General features: G+C 40.6%; 1 protein-coding gene across 13 annotated transcripts in view; it reads left to right on the plus strand.

Moving 5' to 3' along the window:
• PHF21A (PHD finger protein 21A) overlaps positions 1-21,962 on the plus strand; it is a 162,171-nt gene that overhangs the window by 120,551 nt on the left and 19,658 nt on the right. For 7 of the 13 annotated variants that reach the window (XM_081061739.1, XM_081061730.1, XM_081061736.1 and 4 more), the window contains 5 exons: positions 3,147-3,350; positions 9,790-10,038; positions 11,261-11,350; positions 14,788-15,081; positions 21,739-21,837. In XM_081061739.1, coding sequence (XP_080917865.1) covers positions 3,147-3,350; positions 9,790-10,038; positions 11,261-11,350; positions 14,788-15,081; positions 21,739-21,837 — 936 coding nt within the window. Of the gene's footprint in view, positions 1-3,146; positions 3,351-9,786; positions 10,039-11,260; positions 11,351-14,787; positions 15,082-21,738; positions 21,838-21,962 lie in introns of all 13 variants that reach the window. The other 6 variants (XM_081061727.1, XM_081061729.1, XM_081061732.1 and 3 more) reach the window with 1 other exon arrangement.

The raw sequence follows: 21,962 nt of genomic DNA on the forward strand, positions 1-21,962 counted from the left end.
ATCAAAATGTTTGTGTCAACATAACCTTCATTAATGACCAGCAGAATAGCATTAGGTTGGTGCAAAATAATTACAGTTTAAAAGATTAAAAATAATTGCAAAAACAGCAATTACTTTTGTACCAATCTAATAAAAGTATTATGCTCACTTTCTGTGGAGACGTAAGGATACATGACAGCTTTGCTCGGAGGATACCACACAGCTGAGATTTACAAAATATTACAGTTGTGTTTTCTCACTGCCACCCAGAACTAGTACTGACCCAGACCAGGATCCTGCTGGAGTTCATGTGACTTTTGCCAAGACTGAACTAGAACAAGAGTGGATTGTGGAACTTAGAAAAGCCAACAAATACGCTCAGTAACTCGCCTTCATTCACCAGTCCTTAAAAGAATGTGCAGGGCCTCTGCAGAGTTCACCTAACTTCAGATCGTTGGGTGTCAAAATGCAGTGATAAATATTTAAGTTACAGAAGGCATCAGTACTTCCCCCAGACCTTGATTTTTTTCAAAAAGAATTTCACAGACATGCGCAGTGCACAACTACATGCTTGGAATTCTTCTAATCTTCTCATAAACACTGCAAGGATTGCAGGGGCAATGCATTTCTGAGCAGTGCTCTGAAATATACCAGACCCTTCTTCTAAAGAAACCGTTACCCAGCTCTTATGATCTGACCTACGTCCAATCTGCACAGCTCTCTCTTTCTTCTTTTTCCTTTTTTTTTCCCTCCTCTCAAGGACTAATGGAAGTTTGCAAATATTTTGAACCTCCCTCCCCCCTCAGGTTCCACAAGCTTTGTTTTCAGGCCCTGGGGAAGGAACAGTTGTGAATGCAATGTGACTCACTGACTCCCACTTTGCAGATTCTGGTTCTGATTGGTCGTCACCTGCTCCAGCTGTAAGGCTTCAGAGTACTCTAGCCTGCATCCCTTTCTCGTTCTCTCCCCTACTGTTCCCTTCTGTTGCACATCACACTGGGAGTGGGTTCTGGGCTTTGTGTCTTGATTGTATACAGTAGTTTATCCCAGTTAGGCACTAAGTAGGAGAGCACACTGTTATTTCCTAAGGATGGCTGTAGAGGAGAAAAATACCCTTTCACTTTGTGCCTGGTGTAGTAATTATTTCATTTCCTGTGCTGTTTTTGTTCAAAGTTTATTTTTTGGCAGGTGTCACATTTATGTTGTATTATTTCCTCCTGGTTTCTCTCCTCCTGATTTGAGCTGAGTTTTTTTTTTTCTTTTGTAAAGGTTCTTGGAGTCCCTTTCTCTGATTGCTATGCTATACTTTCGCTAGTTTGTTAATGTGTTTGATTAATGCTGATCAAGATTGGGAGCGGGGTGGGGAGTGCTGAAAGCTACTCTAAATACTTAATTGTTAAATGTCTAAATGTTCTGGCAGTTTCCAAGCAGTAAAACCCACCTGTGATACTCAGAATGCTCCGTACTACCACTGCTATTAGTTTCCCTTCTCCTAAGCCATATCAGCTCAATTACTCTGCCATTTATACTTAAGAAATAGGATTTTGAAGACTTGAAAGTTAATTTTTGTAAGCATTTGATATTTTTATTAATTTACATTTTTATTATTCTGCAGATGGTTTCCAAAGACATTAGACTCTGCATCCTTTTTTTTCTCTCAGTTAACTATTGAAAGAGGAAGTGCTAGCAGATTAAAGTATAGCAGACTTTTTTCCCCCAAAACTGGCTTTTATGTGGTATTTTCATTGCCTAAATGGAATCAGTAGTAAAAATATTTAAAAATCTCTGAAGAATGTATTTTGTACTGACTAAAAGTTTTTAAAAACCCGTTTTGTAAATATTTTCAGGTTCAAATATGTTAAGCAAGTAACCTACAGCTTTGGATTCTTTAGAGAATATGTGCAGTGAATTTGGTTAGAATCATCAGCAGGAATTTGAAAATCGACCTGGCCCTTTGATTTCACTTAACTCTTTATTGAAAGATCGTCATGCACATCTTTTTCTCCGTTCATAATCTCTATTAGAAAATCGCAATCTATTTTTATCAGAAATAACAAACCTCAGCTGGCGAACTCACTTGACAGTGACTGCTGCTTATACTTTCTTCCAGCCATTAGGGAGGAGGGTCAGAACCCAAGTCTGGCCCCGAATGGTTATTATACATTCTCTGAGCCATTTGTGGTCTTCGGTCCCATCACTTTACACATCATGTGAAGAGAATGAGGACATTGACTTAGGCTCAGAGTACAGTTGTGAACAAAATAAGTCCTGCCCTCACGGAGCTTACATTCTGTTGAAATGTATTATTATTGCAGTAGCGAAAGTATCCAAGTACACGTTCTTCTTGGATTTGAGTGAGGTCTAGAAAAGTCAAGAAACCTTAATTTTAAAATGTTCATCCCATGTAATATAACTAAATCCCTCCTCTGCCTAAACAGATGTATGCATTTCTACAGATCCCAGCCCAGCAAAGAAGTCCTGCCGAGGAGTGAATACATTTCAGTAATTTAGAACGTCTATTGTTTATATGGCATATTTCTGAGATCAAGATTTCTTTGTGTAAAAGTCTGTTTGATGTTCGAATCAGGGACAGATACCATATTTGTTAATAAAAATTAGTATGGCTGGTATCTCTGTTGTCAGATGCAACAAGAAAAGTGACCATCAATGTGCCAGTCACAGTTCTGAGTACTTTCCATACAGCAGCTTGCTTGGTACTTGTATGAAGCTAAGGAGGTTATCAGTCGCCTCGTTTTGCAGAACAGGAAATTGAGCCATAGATAGGTTAAGTAACTTGAACATCATCATAGAGCTGGTAAGTAGCAAAACTGAAATTCGCATTGAGGCCGTCAGTCTCCAGAGCCGTGTCCACTGCTGCACTATACTGCCCTTCCAGCCTAGCACGCTAAGCTGATAATAGTCAAGAAATCTGAGCTCTACTGTGTGACCTCCATTAGCTTTTCTTCTCATCTGTGTGCCTCAGTTTCACTTTATACATAGAACGTTTCTGACGCCAGGGGTTTCTCCTCATTTGTCGAATCCATACATTTTAGATGTAACAAGTTCTTCATTAAAGATGGCAGAGGCACATAATTGCTGCCTGTTTCTATACAGCCGACAGAACAGGATTCTGATAGATTTTATTTCTTCTTGTCTTCACTTGGCAGAAAAGAGTCGTTGAACAGCTACGGAAGAACCTGATAGTAAAGCAAGAACAACCAGACAAGTTCCAAATACAGCCATTGCCACAATCTGAAAACAAACTACAGACAGCACAGCAGCAACCACTACAGCAGCTGCAGCCACAGCAGCAGTACCACCACCACCACGCCCAGCCGGCTGCACCCTCGCCCAGTCTGACCGCTTCACAGGTAAAAGTGTGCATGGAGATTGGGTGTGTGTAGAACCGGATCCTGCTTCCACTTACGTTAAGCTCAACGAGCACTAAACAAAAGTTCCTTTATTTACTTTTTCCTACTCTAACGGATAAGAATCACTTGAAATTCATTGTCAGAAGGAAATAACATTACTAAGAAGTAAAAGATAAATGATTTCCCACTTGTCCAAAGAAGGAGATAGTCAGTGGCAAAGGAAAATCTTCTCTGTATTAGAACAGAAGTAAAACCTTATTTTGAATGTCTGGAAGTATTTGTTTGTACTTGTTCTAAAAATCTGGGTGACTTGACTGCCTCTGGAATTGTTTTCCTGGAATTCTTAGCAATTAGGTGTGGAGATATTCCAGAATCAGGCCCCTGGGGCCAGGTAGAAAGAGGCATTTAGAAGGGTAATATATTTTCATTATTCATAGAAACAAAATACTCATGTGTTGGTGAGTATTCAAGAGAATATGAAGCTGTTCTAATACAATGAAGGAAATCTGAAGCGGAAGCTACAGGTCCAAACTAGGACTAAGGAGTAGAAGCTTAATAACTCTAACTTTGTATAGCTGCGCAAATGATTTCACTGCAATGGGCATTTAAACTAGCATTATAATGTAAGGATAGCAAGCTATACAAAAAGGACGTATGTGGGAATATCATTTGGTTAAGAAAATGATTCAAGCTTGATCTCCACACACTGAGATGTAACATAGACATACCTTTTAAAAATGAGACAATACAGCAGTGATTCTTTCTTTTTTTAATTTTTATTTTTAAAGATTTTATTGGGGAAGGGGAACAAGACTTTATTGGGGAACAGTGTGTACTTCCAGGCCTTTTTTCCAAGTCAAGTTGTTGTCCTTTCAATCTTAGTTGTGGAGGGCACAGCTCAGCTCCAGGTCCAGTTGCCGTTGCTAGTTGCAGGGGACACAGCCCACCATCCCTTGCAGGAGTTGAACCAGCAACCTTGTGGTTGAGAGCCCACGCTCCAACCAACTGAGCCATCCGTGAGGCAGCTCAGCAAAAGGGGCCGTGTTCAATCTTAGTTGCAGGGGGCAGAGCCCACCATCCCTTGCGGACTCGAGGAATTGAACCGGCAACCTTGTGGTTGAGAGCCCACTGGCCCATGTGGGAATCGAACCGGCAGCCTTCGGAATTAGGAGCATGGAGCTCTAACCGTCTGAGCCACCAGGCCGGCCCTCTTTTTTAAATTTTTTGTTGAGGAAAATTGGGGAACAGTGTGTTTCTCCAGGGCCCCTCAGCTCCAAGTCGTTGTCCTTCAATCTAGTTGTGGAGGGCGCAGCTCTGCTCCAAGTCCAGTCGCCGTTTTCAATCTTAGTTGCAGGGGGCACAGCCCACCATCCCATGCGGGAATTGAACCGGCAACCTTGTTGTTAAGAGCTCACGCTCTGACCAACTGAGCCAAAGTGTGGATCTCTCTCGCCCACCAAGACCAAATCTTCACTATATCTTTATCTGTATAAAGAAAGATTATGGTTTACAGGTTCTTCACTGTTTATAGACATTGAGCTGGCTCACATACTTGTGCAACAGTTTGCAAGTGAAGAATGAATTCCTTAGAAAAATTCTAAAGATAGTTAACATTTAATAGAGGTTACTATATGCTGATACTCTCCTAAGTGCTTTACATGTATAATTTACACAATCCTAACTCCATCCCTAATAAGGAAGACGATGGTCTTATCATCATCATCATCGACATCGTCGTGGTCATCGTCATCATCATCTCTATTTTTTTAGAAAAGAAAACTAAGGCACAGAGAAATTAAGTAATTACTAGAAATCATATGGGTAGTATGTGGTGGAGCCAAAATTTGAACCCAGATGTTCTGGCTGAGAAATCTGTCCATTCGCTACTCCTCTATACTGCCATACAATACAAAAAGGAAAGAAATGTCAACATTATATAAGTGCCACAGAAGGAAAAAGAAGAATCCCAGTTGTACATTAGATAGCTAGAGCCGTCTACATAATTTTTACCCTAATATCCTCCCAAGGTCATTTGAAAATCAGATGTTCAAACGGACTTTTAAAACCTCCTAACCAGGACTTGTATTTCTTCTGAAAGATTGCTTGCTAGATTACTTTGGTAGAGTTCTAAACAGAGTTGGATTAGGTTATTCTCTTTCCAAAGTACAGTTTGATCAGAAAATGTTTACATGGAAGGAGTGTGTAGACTTCATCGTTTCCTGTATGTAGGCGTTTTCTCTCTTAACCCAGAGCACGTTTCTGTTCACGTAACATTCCATGTCACACAAAGCAGAGAAAATACTTACATAATAGTTATTCCCTTCCTGGTCATCAGAATTATATGCTGTTTTGAAATGGTGGCAGTGAGGGGCCTACGGCTATCCCCAAAAGAGAGTTGTGTGGCACCTCTTCATCTGGTAGCCCACCTGATACATTTAATTGATTTAGTTAAGCTTGTTTTATTTTGTTTTGTTTAATGCAAATGTTTCATGTTAAAAGCCCAAAGATCCCCTAGGTTCTTGGGTTTTGTTTTTAACAGTAAACTACCAATCGGTATTTATTGGGCACTCTCTGTGTATTAGCTTCTGGTATACAAAGAGGTAGTAATGGTCCCTGCCTGGCATCGGGTATACTATGGTAATTATTTTCACTCATTCTGTAAATGTTTGCAAGCACCATGCTAGGCCACGTAGAGAGGATAGATTCCTAAATAAGACAGAATTTCTGTCTTCAAGAATTTAAAACATTTAGAGGAGAGGAAGACGTAAGCAACTAACAAGAATAAAATGAAAGGACCAGTGAAGAACTGTGAACATACCAGAGGACAGAGTAATTTTGACTGGAGAGATCAGACAGTACTTCATAAGGAAGGTGGCATTTGAGCATGGCCTTAACAGATAGGTGAGATTTCCGAGATGAGCAGAGGGGGAAGAGTTTCGCAGATGCAGAGCACAGTGTGAACAAAAGTGTGGAGTCACAAGAGTTAATGCCTGCCCTGGGACTAGCAAGGAGACTGATGTGGCAAGGAGTGTGGATTCCAGGAAATGAGGCTGTGAGAGATAAAGCCAGAAAGATAGGAAGAGGCTCATTTGTGAAAGCCCCCAAGGCGTGACAAAATTTTGGGGTTCTTGGCAGGCGTAGGGCGTCACTAAAGGTTCATGGGGCCAAGGACAAATGGGAAGTTGTATATGGCATGTATTAAATTTCTCAGGTCAAAAAGGCAATAACGGCTAAGTAGCAATCAATATGGGCAGGGAAGAGATGCTAGGAGTAGAAAGCTGTTGGATCAGAGTCGGTGATTAGCACGTACCAAGTTGTGGAGGGTTGGCGGGGGGCAGTTCCCTTTATTTAGTTTAACTCCAACTCATGCTCTTTTGTATATTTTGAAATTTTTTCAGTCTACAGGAAAAAAACTGAAAGAATAGAACACTTGAATGCAGGCGTACCCTTCAACTTATATTCACGGCGCTGTCAGTTTTAATGATGTAATACAAATGTAAAGATGCGTGCAGTTAATAAAAGCAAACAGAAAATAAACCCTTATAGACACAGGCAGGGTTCTGTTTGTAGTTTGAGTGTACAGCAGTGACCTTCTGTGCAACATTAAACAGTCTAAAATACACGTGGAAGTTAATTAGAGTCCATAGTAACAATCCATCTAAGTTCTGGTTTGTACACTAGAGTTTGTCTGTTTTAAAGCAGTACCTTGTATTTGTAGGTATCCAACAACAGTAACTTAGCAAAAATAATAAATAAAAAGGATTTTGCTGTTAGTGCTTTGTGCCATGTATTTCTGCATTAACTTCTAGTTCATGCAGTTTGGGTTTTTTTGACATGAACCCCTTCATGAAGCTGTTGGGAAACTGCTGTCTTCTCTTAAAGCTGATCATACTTGGACAGCATCAGCCAGCCAGGACTAATCACAGCTTCCATAAAAATAATTTTCTTTGTTGTTGGACACCTTTCCTCTCTGTCTTCTCTCCCTCCTGCCAGAACAGTTCAAAAGTTTTCATTAATTTTAGATTTCAGAATTCTAGATTCTCTTTGTCATCTAAACTCTAACACTCCAAGAGCTTGGTTTATCTTCCTAATACTTAGACTAGAAATAGACCTGGAGTAAAGATCCAGGCAATACTTATGTCAATAACCTAGTGCCAATAAATAGTTAATAAATGTATTTTTCAAAAAGTTTTCCTTGATGAATGTAGTACGGGGTGCCTGTATATACAAAGAGACTTATGTAGATGCTAGAATACATGCAGTGAAATCAGCTACAACTAAATATGTATAAAGCAGAGTTAAAAATGCTAACCTAAGATGTGAACAAGCTTGTTAGGCTTCTGTTTTTTTAAGTGTTGCGGTTAATGGTAAGTAAATAATTCAGGTGAGTGTGAGGTTTTACCCACTTTTTTAGAGTAATCACTTTAGTGTTGTTCAAACTATTGATAACGATTTACCTGAACCAAGGATGTTTCCAACAAAAGTACACTGACCTCTTTTAAAGCAGTACAATGTGCGTATCTGTTTTTAAGATCCACCTCAGTGAGTCCTGCTATTTAGAGCTTTACTTCCACAACCCGTGGGGGCACCAGGATTGAATGCTATCTCGCGTGACTTGCTTACCACGTCAAACGGTCTTTGTATTTAAATGTTTTAAATGGAAAGATAGCGCTATTAATAATATCACACTGGGTTAACAACACGTATTACAAATAGCTGTTTGGTATTGTAAAGTCAGTTTACGCTGCTACACTAATACAACATTTTTAATGATAAATAGCATGTAGCTTTTTTTTTGTTTTGTCACTGATAGATAGTAGATGGCCTGTACCCCCCGAAATAATATCAGCATTCCCCTTTTACTCCCATTTTACATTTGAGGTGGCAGTGGCAAAGGAAAAAGCCACTTCTGTGTTGTTGACTTAGAGAAGAGGAAACAAGAATTGGGTGATTTTATTGACAGGCATTAATAAGGATTGCTGATTAGGCTATGATGGGATAGACGAGCCCAGGTCATTAAATACGTAGTTAAAAGAAAAAAAAGAGGTTGAAAGATTAGGTTATACCTACGCGTGTGTACGTGTTTCAGGCAGAAAATGGAAACAAAGAATTACCTAGAACCAGACAACTTAATACACAAGTACTTACATAGACAGTGAAATAGAGATTCGCAAGTGAATTTATCCAGACCTGTTTCAGGAGCGTGCCGTCCTTTTTACTGGTGTAGAGCAGCGCTGGCTAACAGCTGCGCTTGCGCTGTTGGAAATCTCCACTGTCCGGTTTGGCACCCACTAGCCACATGTGGCTGTTCAACATGTGAAATGTGGGTGATGTGACTAACGAACTGATGTTTTAATTAATTTAAAGTTAAATAGCCAGATGTGGCCGGTAGCTACCAAATTGGAGAGTGCACGTGTAAAGAAGAAAAGGTGGAGTCGTATCGAAATCAGAACCAACAAGTGGGACCAGATACATTTTCATGTTCCTAAAATGTCTGTATCTTGAGTGACTAGTAGCGCTAGATAGATGTGTGTGCCGTGTACTAAGGTTGTTTATATTTTCTTGTTTTCTGACCGGTTCCTTTAATTACTCTGGTAAAAAGTCTGAAAAATAGAGCTTCAAAGCTGCAGTACTGCTTATGGAGCGTCAGTCAAGTCCTCTCACCGCAATTCATCCTCTGATCTTATAAGGCTTTTTGAGAGTCAGGTGTTTGTTTCCACCTTGTCACGTTTCACCGAATCTTTGATCATTTCTGCCGCAGTTTTTCAGAGAAAAGATTATAGGTAGTGACTCCTATCCCTTTGGTATCAAGAGCTGGTATTTACTATACTGGTTGGTTAATAGGTTTTGTTATCTGGTATTTGGGATTTACTGCCTCTGAGGCAGCATTTATTCTAATCCTCATATGAGGTTCCCTTCCACCCCTCCAGGGTGACACTCAAAAGAATAGAAGACACTTTCTTTTTATCTCAGCCTTTGTGTCACAGAAGTTAGATAATCAGAATTACATGATGGCTTTCCTCCTATTGATGAGGTTGTACCAATTAAGGATAGAGATGGTGTGTGCCTCATTGATTTGCAACTTCTACAAAGTTTAAATTAATTGAGAGCAAGCAAAGAATTAGAAAGACCAGAAGAAATAGGTACACTCATCTTCTGTATCTGTAAACTTATCCCCCATTCACTGTTGAAAACCCTGTGCTCATATTAGTCTGCAGTTACTACTGTGAATTTGAAGCCAAGTAAGAACCCTGGCAAACTAGAGATTGTCTTTCTCTGTAGTAAAAGGTGTGCTCCATGTACACAAAAGAAATGTTGTTATACCGAGACACTTGACAATGAGAATTATTGCTTTGTTTGTTTCTGGGGGTTCGCAGCATATTGTTGAGAGGGATCACACTTCAGTGTCCTAATATCTGTTCTCCATGTCTCCTAGAAGACTGTAACTACAGCTTCTATGATTACCACAAAGACACTACCTCTCGTCTTGAAAGCAGCAACTGCGACCATGCCTGCCTCTGTTGTGGGCCAGAGACCTACCATTGCTATGGTGACCGCCATCAACAGTCAGAAGGCTGTGCTCGGCACTGATGTGCAGAACACACCAGTCAACCTGCAGACGTCTAGTAAGGTCACTGGGCCTGGGGCAGAGGCTGTCCAAATTGTGGCAAAAAACACAGTCACTCTGGTAAGCCAGCAGCTGCTACCATGTGTGCCCGCATGAGAGGGTTCAGGATATGCATTTAGAGAGTATATCCATTTGATGCTCCTGCTGGATTTTTCAGTCTCCATCACTCGCCCATACCAAATTCCCCTTTGAGGCTGACTAGGGAATACAGCCTTCCTACCATCTGCTCAAATAACTGGAGAGGTGTCCTGACACCAACGACCAAAGCTCACTCAGTGCATTATCTGAGGTCAAAGTATGGCTTAACTAAGGGGAAATGTCCTTCACAGAGGCATTCACACTGTTTCATATATCTCTCCCTCCTATCCATGGATCTTCCTGACAAACTGGAGTGCTTATACTTGCTGATGTTATATTACTGACTTGGAAAAACTCTCTGCTGAATTCTTTTAGTTCACTATCCGTTGACTGCACCCAGGAAGTACTGGAGTTAGTTGGGACACTTTAAAAATATTCAAGAAACTCAGAAATTAACAGTGTCCATGCCCAAGATCTATCAGCAAAAAAAAAAAAAAAAGAAAAGAACCTTTGAAGGAAGAAGTACTTGAACAGAATTGTTCAGAGATTTCTAGGATAAACCATTTAGAAACTGGTGTTTTCAGAAGCTTGTGGAAAATAAATCCAAACTGTGATTGAAAAGTTCGTTTCTAAAATGGCAGCTAAGAGCTCTTGGAGGCTTTTGAACGATGACCAGTGATGAGTGAAACTAAAGAGCAATAAAGTGAAGCTTCACCATTGACCCAGGAATCTTTAGAGAAGCAACCAGATAACTCAGCCAGATACTGAGAGTTAGAAAATTCTCTAAGGAATAAAGCCATTCACCATTAGATAAAATTCTTACATTAGGAAAGAGCCCATTTGGCCAGGCAGCAAGTTTGATTTTACTTTGGATCCAGTCTTGACTTTTACAATACATTAAGTGCGAGTGTTCTTGAGTGTCAAAGGAAATTGTCTACGATTGCTGAGCCTGCGTGTTCTGCCTTAGGCGTGTGAGGAAACAGAAATGTGGTTGGTTCTCTGTATGGGGTAAAACATGCAGGTGGGAGAGGAAGACAGTTTCTTGAGGCAGTGTTAATTCAGATGGTTAATTCTATAGTGAAAGCTTGTAGCAAATACTGTCTGATCCAGAGAATAGTGATGCTGAAAATACTTTAAGAATGCCTAGCTTTGATATTGAACAATTACTGTCCCCTCTGGTTTATTTATCTTTCTCATTTTTTAGCAGGTTCAGGCAACACCTCCTCAACCCATCAAAGTACCACAATTTATCCCACCTCCTAGACTCACTCCTCGTCCAAACTTTCTTCCACAGGTGAGTAAACCAACGACAAGCCCAATGAAGTGTTGGGTGAGACAAAAATCCTCATGGGTCCTTTCTACAAAACTTGTAATCTCTTGTCAGCTCAGCTGTATTCAGATCCCATTTAGAAATTCTAGCTGCTGATTTCTGTATCATGAAGAAGTTTATTTTATCATCAGGGTCCCTTAGTAATGACCAAAGGCAGTAGCAGGGGGATGTAAGGAAAGGAAATTTTCCTAAATTAAAAAAAAAAAAAGATTAAGATAATACCATTTTAAAATCTTATAATGTTAAACTTACTGGAAGAATTTATCCAAAACCTGCCTGCCAGTAGGGAAGAAATGTAAATACCATTTTTTCCCACTATGTGCCAAAGAAAGCAGGGAAGGAAATAACAGCCAAACTAACCAGTAGAAACCGTTCAGTTTTACTGTGGAAAGTGGTGGCATTGAGCATCGTACTTAAACACAAAGACTTGCTTATAATGATTTAGACTAGGGGTCTACTCAGGGAGCTTTCTGTCTGGACCCAAGCAATTCTGCTTGCCCATATTCTCCTAAGAGTGTTCTTCCAGCAATTGGGCTGAATTCACCATTCTCGTGGCAGAATGTCAGGATTGCCCTCTGGACCTTGAGGGGAGTTGACTTGCCTGGTAGGAGAGCTGGGAATTCCTATCTGAGGCCCCAGAAGACAAAGGAATTTTGTGGTCAGTGGCTATAAGTGATTTCTGAAGTCTTTCTGAGAAGGGAATAGGTAATGCTAACATGAGATAAGATGATTTTAATCATTTATCAAATATATCCTTAATAAAATCCTTGCTTTTCAAAAAAGGCACTAAGCACTATGGATATGTAAGTTTTCGAGACAGTTCCCTGTCCTTAGAGAGCTTCAGACACATGTACAGGCAATTACAGGTCATTATGGGAAGTAGAGAGTAGTCTAAGAACACATGGGAGGGATACCTAACTCCTTAAGAGTATGACAGAACATTTCCTTCATGAGTTGACATTCTATCTGAGGCCTAAAATCCTAGTAAAGTTAGCCTGTCAAAGTTTTGGGAGAAGAATAAAAATGCTCCAGGCAGAAGGCAGAGCATATACGCAAGTCGAGGATGGAGAGACGCCTGTAAGCTTAAGAAACAAAAAGAGATTTGGTGGGGCTGAGCTCAGTGATCTATGTGGCTGACTCAGGCTGGAGTAAGAGATGAAGCTAGAGAAAGAAGCCCATTGGGCCAGAGCCTGTGGAACCTTGTAGGCTGTACAGGAATTATCCCAGGAACAGTTGGGAGCCATTAAAGCATTTTCAGACAAGCACTTGACGTGATCAGATTTTTGTTTTAGAAAATTCCTCTTGCCACTGTGTGGAGAAAAGATTGGATGTGGTCAAGAGTGGGGAGGAAGAACGGTTAGGAGATGATCAGCAATAATAATAGCTAATATTTAGAGAACCTTGCAGTGTGACACTAAACTATGTGGGCACTTTACATGGCTATTTGATCCTCACGACAACCCTACGATAGTAGGGATTACTCTTTTTTAGATAAGGTATCTAAGGTTTACTCCATGTATTTTAAGTGGTGGGTCATGACCCATTAGTAGGCTATGAAATCAGTGTAGTGGATTATAAGCAGAAGTTTTAAATCAAATGAACAATATAATAGGAAATAATTAGTGTACATAGCACATAAGTATTGTTTCATGAAGTTTTTATTTTATAGAGATCATGTCTATATGTGTATACCGGTTACAGTGTGAAATGTGTTTCCTACTGTGTCACTGCTGCACCCAACCACGTGGTCATCTTAAGTTGAGCTAAACATTCACAAAACTGTCAAGGGCCACACTTGGTACCAGTCTACTTGGAACGATCGGGACAGAAACCAGAGGTTGCCAGCTCTTGCTCAGCATCAGACATTTTCTTCAGTGGGCGTCCCTATGGTAGCCCACAGAGCAATCTCTGCAGCTGACCAGGGATAGCCCAGGTGCGGGGAAATGAGACCTTTATCAGGACAGTGGGAGAGCCACCGGGGGATAGAAGCCGTATGCCTCACAGGAGCCAGGGTATCTTGTAACAGTTTCACATGTATGACTTAAGATCCCCGCAATGGGCATGCCCAGTTAGAAGCAACACTCCACTTCGGGAAGCCAAAAATATGGTGTCCCATAAGTATTTATATTATAATTCTCCCCATTCAGATTCAGTTTAGCAATAAGGGGTCATTTTTAGCATAAGCAGTGTTGCCTGGTAACATTGTTGGCATTCTTACCCTTATCAGGTTTCCAGGGGAGCAGAGCTGGAGAGTTAACTTGAAGGTCATGCACGAAGGGAAAAGATTTTGCCCATAAGGTCACAGTTTAGAAAGTTTGGAAAGTACTGGCTTAGAGAGATCAGGTATGTTGCCGGAGGGTACGCAGCTAGTAAGGGGTAGAATTACCAAGGCTGACCCCATGGTAGAACACTGGTAGAATTATGGAGGCAAGGCTGACCCCATGTTTTTAATCACCATTTCCTGCCACCGTCTCAGTAAGCCAAATAGAAGATTGAATAGTGGCTCGAGGACAAAAAGTGGACATATTTGAGAAGGATTTAGGAAGTACAGGTGGAGTAGGAAACATCAAGAATGATTCTGTAGTTTACTGAGCAAGTAAAGGCCATTTACTGCAGTGATGATTATAGGAGGAAAAGAGGGTTGCACTAAGAAATTGATGAGTTTTAGAAGTGTTGATTTTGAACTTCTTGTGAGATTTCTAAGTACAGATGTCTAACAGGCAGTTGAATATATAATTCTGGAGTTCAGGAAGCATCTGTTCCTGAGATACAAGGATAGAAGTCTTCGGTACATAGATGATCATTGAAGCCGTGGGAGGGGTGAGGGCTCCTGGGAGGAGTGAGGACATTGGGAAGAACAGGGATTCCAGGACAAAATCCAGAGAAATACTTACATTTAGGATTGGACAGAAGAAGAGGAAGCCCACAAAGAAGAAGGAATGGGAGTGGCCAAGAGGAGTTAAAGGGCCAGAGAACTGAAGCTGTGGATAGGAAGAAGTTTAGAATGTGAATTAAGGCCATTGGTGGCATTATCACCATAATCTGGGCACAAATTCTGGGTGAGCCCAGTCTCTGGATTGGACATTTGAACTGAACATAAAGAGGCAGCATGGTATAGGAGAGGGAGCTGGCTTTGGAATCAGAAGAACTATTCTAGGTCCAAACTATTTAGACTATCTAGGTCTAAACTAGAATAGTTTGGACACTCTGAAGAGCTGCTGAGACTTTTATAAGATTATATATCTTGAGATCTATAGAATTAATAAACCAAAATGAATGTTAATATTTGTACTAAATAGCATTTCACATAGATAGTGTAGACGATCTGGCAATGTCTTACACTTACAGGACTCAAGAAGTTTCTTTCAGTGATACAATAATTGTTCTCTCTTTCCCCATAGGTTCGACCCAAGCCTGTGGCCCAGAATAACATTCCTATTGCCCCAGCACCTCCTCCCATGCTTGCAGCTCCTCAACTCATCCAGAGGCCCGTCATGCTGACCAAGTTCACCCCCACAACCCTCCCGACCTCCCAGAATTCCATCCACCCCGTCCGTGTCGTCAATGGGCAGACTGCAACTATAGCCAAAACGTTCCCCATGGCCCAGCTCACCAGCATCGTGATAGCCACTCCAGGGACCAGACTCGCTGGACCTCAAACTGTACAGCTTAGCAAGCCAAGCCTTGAAAAACAGGTACAGGCAAGAGTGCACCTGCTTTGGGCAGTAGCCTTGCCATTGAGGCTGGACTGTCTCTAAATACATCTACTCAAGGGCTCTTTATACCACTGTCAATAACCTGTTGCTTATGGTGTGCTAATTTAGCCACAATGCAAAAGGACCTCTCTTACTGAAGAAAGTTGGGTTGCTTTTCCCATTATCCTTGTGGATGGATCAGAGTCCTGTGTGAGTGAGCTCCCCCTGCTGGTTATGAAGCAGAAATTCACGGATGGGTTTTGCTATCCTCAGTCAGGAAGCATAGATGAGATATAAACAGAAAATGCCATGTTAGTTTCTGCCCAGTAAGAGTCCAGATGAGGCTATGACTGCAAGTCAGGAAGAATAAACAAAAGCAGGAAAGGGGTTTCATCTCAAAGACTTTCCCTACGTATTACAGATAACGAAGAGCTAAATGAAAAAAATTAAAATTTCTAAAAAGCATTCTTTTATCTCTAGAGGATGCAGACATTTTAGCTCAAATGTTGAAGCCTTTCATTTATATTTCTAAAACCAGATTTTTCTCTTTAAAAACATGAGGCTAGAGAAATATACAGGTAACCTCCAAAAATGCTTAAGGGTTCTGTGACAGAAAGACTTTTAAAAACAAGAAAAAGGATTTATAGGCAGCCACCACGTCCTATTTAAAGAAAGACCACTGACAAAAAAGAATTTTGCAAAGAAAAGCATCCTCTTTCATAAAGTTGCTTTAAAAAGTCATTGACCTACTTCTAATTGCTCAGGCTTGAGTTCTCCCTTATCTGAAAGTAGTCTCTGGTGATCCTGCATCTTCTGCCTCTGGATGGCTGATGATGATTCAGAGAGGCTGGCCAGCTGGCGGGGAAAGAGAAGGCTTCCTACTCTTTCCTTGGGCTTCTTGAACAGAGGAACATGATGCACAGAGCACCCGGCTTTCCACGCAGGCAGCTCACAAATGCAGCAGACTTTTCATAGGAAGCTGGCTACCAAAATCTTGTGCTCAGGAAACACAAGAGAGAACACATCTCTGTTCCTGGGGAGCCTCCTCAAACCCCAGGAAATGCTGTTAGGAACGTCGAGAAATAAATTACTTACACATATTTTAGACCACAGGCTTTCAAACTTATCAGCAGAACTTCGGTATTAAAACAGCTCAAGCTTAGGAGTTTGTGTAGGGGCATGTTTGGCGATCATCTGCCCTCACATCCTGTGCAGATGATCTGAGTTCCCAAGAATGGCGTTTCAAAATGCTATTGAAGATTGCTGAATACTATTTCTCTTTGACCTCTTTTTTTAATAATGATATTTTTAGGAGACAGGAATTTTTTCAGTTTTATCTTATTTTTACATTTCTTATTTTTTCTGATTACAAAGATAATACATACTCATTGTAAAAGGAAAATTCAAACATTGCAGAAATATATATTGTAGAAGGTGTATCCCCCCATAATCTATGAAGAGAGTAAACTGCCCCCATAATTTTACCCCCCAAAAGTTGCTATTAACAGTTTAGGTTATATTCCTTCACATATTTTCTATGTACATACTAACGTTTTTAAAGCAAAAAAAAAAAAAAAAAAAAATCAAATTATTTTGTAACTTGCTGTTTTTCTTATTAGATCTTGAATGTCTTTTCATGTCCTAGCCTTACACATTGATAGAGCTTTTAATTTTAGTCATAATTTAGAAAGGTACTCCTGAATTCTTAAAAATTTAACAAAATTTCTGTTCTAGTGATAAATTCTGTGGTCTCTCTTTTGTTGACCTAATAGAGGAATCCAATCATTGCTATTTTAGTTTAGCAGGCCACCTGGCGTAACAGTGTTACAGGTTACCAAGCTCAGCGAGCATTCTCTTTAGACTGGACTCCATTCTCAGAATTCTTACTTCAGATCTTTCTATCCTTCTTTTCTTTTTTATGTTTCATTTCCCATATCATACTTATAGCTGTTCAGAGATCTCATAGATGGGCTAAGAGTGAAGCAATGTAAATAAATACGTAGCCACGGAAGTAGCACTCACGGCCTGCTCATAGTTGTCAAAATCCATATCCAGCATTCTCTGTGTGACCAACCAAGCTACGTGGGTGCCCTTCAGCTTTCTGCTGTTGCCTTTAAGGTGATAACATTCATTTAATAAAAATCCGTTTATGTACTAGCTGCTAGGCCGCATGTGATGTCTAACTATAATACAAGGGCAGATAAATCAAACCCTTACCCTCACAGAGCTTAATCTCTAGTGCATTTGCAGCAGACATTGAGTCTCTGCGGCCAGGGGAGGAAGCCTGGCAAGTTGTGTAGTGTCAGAGGCTTCCCACCTTGGCACAGGAAAGGGAGAGGGCCGTGTCACTTGTAATAGGAGTGGTCTCACTTCTCCCTCTGTCGGGCATCACCGACGTCCTTACCCACCCCAGATAAGAGGTCCTTTGTCCCTTCTTAGAAGCCACATTATCTTGTGGCTCTGAAAAAGCAAGTGGTAGAGTTTAAAGAGCTTTGAGGCTACAAACATATTTTAGGCAGAAAAGCAGATCAATCCAGATGAACGTATAGTCTCCACACCACTACCTTTTATGTCCGTGTCCTTCCCAGCACTCTGGGAAATGAGGCTAAACACCTGTTGATGATGGGATGAGATCAAGTGTTTCAAGTCCGTTGGACTCTGTCTGACATGGTTAGTTCTCAGGATTTAGGCTCATGTCTTATCCACCCACCCTACTCCTACAACAGAGACCTCTGTGTGGGCCCCAAGGTTCAGCTCCTGAAAAAAATTCCAGGTCCTCTAGGGAAAATTGCCAGATTGCCCCCCACTCCCCTCCTTCCATATACATCTTGCATAGGAACCTACACAATATCCTCTAAAAACGGTGTACTTTCAAGTGAGAATATAATCTTATGTGTTACCCTCAAATCTCAGTCTTCCCTCTTAGTAAACTTGAGCTGGCAACTCCTCACCCTCCGTTTAGTACTGATGTGGTCATAGGGAAGATACAGCCAAGGGACCAAACGGGGTTTTGCTTTGCCTTCGGTACAAATTTATTTAACCTTGATTGATGCAACTATTTGGACATGTATTTATTTGCAAGTACCTGACTTTGATTATTCATGCAGTCACGTTTCAGAAAGTGGAATTTGGAATTTGGGGTATAAATGATTAACTTAGTTCTAGTCTTGTCCAGAGTTTTTTATTTCTATCTTTATAATACCAAAAGAACAAGATTTACAAATTCAAACAGCCTTGGGTGTGAAACCGGAAATATAAATGAGTAAAGCAGCCTGGACTTTTTATTTTTCCATTTTCAATGGGAACATGAGTACAAGAAATATTCCCTCTTTTATTCTTAATTCCTCTTTGAAGTAGTAAGACATGCATGATAAAACTGATAATTTGGCCTTGGTGTCAAGGAGACAGTAGAAAGTGGAAGAGACTATGATAAACTGCAAAGTAATATACTCCATCCCAAGGAAGCAGCTCCTTCTTGACGATAGCCAATTTCTATCATACGGAAACTTTTTCAAGAAAAGCCAGAAATCCAGATATTTTGAGAAATCTCCTAGTTTTTAAAGGTATCTGTTTAAACACCATGGAGGAAAAACTATATATATACAGAGGGTGTCAAAAAATTATTCACATTTTAAGAAAGGAAAAAAATAATATTAAAATTGTAGTACTCAATATATACCAATAACAAAAGATGAATGAATACAAGTCACGTTTGACTTCTGCAATGACAAGAGGTAGTCAAAGTGGTTACCATCAGCGTCCAGACACTTGTGATTATGGCAAACTACTGCTTGAGCAATGTTGACAAAAGTGTCCACTTATATATATTTTTTTGGCACCCCCAGTATATATCTGCAAGGAAGCTTCACCTCTGGGTAAGGATTTATAATCTCTCATAGAGACCAAACTTTTAGCTTAATCCATTGTTTTGTTTCCCAACCTAATTTTTTTTAATGAGGTGAAATTCACATCATATAAAATTAACAACGTAGAAGTGAACAGCTTGAAGCAGAACGACATACAAGGAAAACAGTTTTACCCGAGACTAGTTGATATGCAGACATACACCACAGGAACTCAACTCGAATTTACATCAATTAGCCTGTAGTAAAATTGGTTGAAGTCACAGTTTCCAAGAACCTATTGATAAGATTAAGCGAGGACTTACTATATACATCTTTAGATGCTTTCATCAGACTCCATCTGGAAAGCCACTTCAGCCGAAGGTGGCCAAAACAAAAGTCAGCCTGTGAACCAGTCCTCAGAGAATTACCAAACAGGCCATGTTTCTGAGAACAAGGTCCACATGGCTGCCCCTGGCACCAGCAAGCCACGCCAGGAACACAGGTTGTCATCCCCACAGCCTCTGCCCAACTAGGGAATGGGTTTTATAGGTACGTCAGGAAAAATGCTTTTTTGATGAAATCTAGTAGCCTCTTCAGTTAAGTGCCCCCTTAGTTGCACTAAGTTTTTTGTTAGATTCCAGAGTTCTAAAAAGGCGATTCTGTTTTTGCCAGCTTAACAGTAGCTTTAGGAGAAGGACTGATTCTTAAAACTCCCTGTTCTGCCATTTCTGGGATGTCATTCGCCCACCCTGATGTTTTTGTGTGTGTTTTAAGCTGCTTAAAACAACAAACATGTATGATCTCACAGTTTCGGAGAAGCACAAATCAGGTTGTATCTTAACTGCACAGTTCTGCCTCAAGGTCCCTCACAAGTTTGCATTCAAATGAGTTGGCCAGGTCTGCAGTCCCAGTGCCCCACTGGGTCTGGATAACCCACTTCCACACTCAGTCACGTGAGTATTGACAGGCCTTACTTCTCCCTGGTTGTTTGTTGGCAGGAAGTTCACTTCCTCACCACGTCGGTCTCTCCGTGGTACTGTTCACAACGTGGCATCTGGCGTCCCCCAGAGCGACAGGTCCATGAGAGACAAACAGCTCCCTAATGTTGTGATTGTTTTATTATTATTTTGGTTGCTTTTCGTGTTCTTTATCCAACCCTGAGGTAATTGTACTCTTCTGCGTGAGAGAGAAAAGTGGAACCCTGGGTAATTCCTTAGTGGAGAGTAATTGGTTTGCCCTTCCCCAGAGGCATTACCACTGCTTGCTTTACTCAGCCTTAGAGATGGAAGTAAGCGACCCCAAGGACATTCACACGGCCTTGGGACTGGAGCAGCAAACCCTTACCGTTGACCTTCTCATCTCCCTCCTCCCTCAGACTCCCACCCATCCACATTCAGAGAGCTATGAAAATCAGCTTTCTGGACACCCAAGACCTTAAAAATGTCACTATAAACTACTTCCTCATTGTGTTCCCCTTTGGAGTGTTTGGTGGTTTGTTTTATGAAGTAAATGTGTGAGAGAGGAGACACGAATGATTCTTCCGGTAGCTCATATTCCCCACTCAGAAGAGGAGCCTTTCTTTACAGTAAACCTGCTCCACGTGAGCCACTGTACTGCGCACAAAGTGGCGTAAAACTGCTCTCGAGTAGCTTATAGTACAGAGGAGGAAGTAGGACAAGACACTGGTGTAAAAAAAAAAAAATCCAAGGCAGCATTTGTGCCCCCAGATAGTTGGTTGCCACAGTATTGATAAGGCAGATGCCTTACACTTTCCTAAAGTAATCATATGAGAAGCAGAAGGAAAATATGGCAGTAGCCAGGAAAGAAAGCAAAAGATCTTTGTGATTGTTAGTTTTTCAGATCTAGTAAAATATTTCTCAACTTAATGATTTTTGAGAACTTTTGATGTCCTGCCTGAAGGACCAAAATCTTTTCCTTTGACTCCTACTCATCAATAATCAGTTTCATTCTCATTGATGTAATTACTTGTTGTTGCCATACAAAAAAACCATTAGTGTCTGCTTTTTTTAATTTTGAAAAAGTAAATTAGGTTTGTTTTTACAGTTTTATATCCACCTTTCTAATACCATTTCAGTATTTACAGAGGACTTCATAAAATGACTAACCATTGGGTCATGATAAGAATAATATTGCAAGCCCAGTCTGCCAATTTGTTAGCTGCCCTTTGTGTTTGAAGATGGTAATGCTGTTGGTGTTTCTCTTGTCTGAATGGATGCATCTAGAAGATGAGGTTGCAGGTAATAAGGATGTCAGCCTCTTGCAAGATGACCTTTCTTTGGCAATTGCATCTCTGCTCTAATGGATGAGGCAGACAGGTTTTAAATATCCCAAATGAAGATAGCTCCGCAACCTCTTAGATTATGATTGGAAATGTTCTGAAATAGAAGAGTGTGGATGTAAGATTTTTTTGGACATTATTCAGATCTTAAGCATGCTGTGGACTGGAGCTTGACCCATATATAATAAGAGTGGGCTTGCTTCTGGAAAACTGCCCCTACATTTTAAGATATGTTAAAATTAGTGCAGCCTATGCTTCATTTTTATCCATAGGCACTAAACCATGGATTTTTCTTTTTGTATAAACTACTGTATTTATAGATTTCATATCCACTCTAGTTATGCAAGTTAATCATTTCACCTGGGGCCTTACAGTGTACTTTCCTCTCCTTCACCATGTTTCCAGTTTTAGTATGTTCTTTTCATTCTTGTTGACTGCAGTCAAACTGTTTGTTGTCATTCTTTTTGTAATAAAAAGTAAATTCTGAATTTCTGTTTAATTTTCCTCTCTTAGATGATTAAATCCCACACAGACACAGATGAGAAACAAACCGAGAGCCGTACCGTCACTCCGCCTGCTGCACCCAAACCAAAACGGGAGGAGAACCCTCAGGTAGGCCCAGCCCCCTGAAGGCAGTGCAGTCTGTGAGACCTGACTTGTCCCCGCCCATCAGGAGAGACACTTGCTCCCCGAATCACTTCACAGTGGTACCTCGGTTTTCGAACTTCTCCATTAAC

This window comes from Rhinolophus hipposideros (assembly GCF_964194185.1).
Source record: "Rhinolophus hipposideros genome assembly, chromosome: 10".
Taxonomy (NCBI): Eukaryota; Metazoa; Chordata; class Mammalia; order Chiroptera; family Rhinolophidae; genus Rhinolophus; species Rhinolophus hipposideros.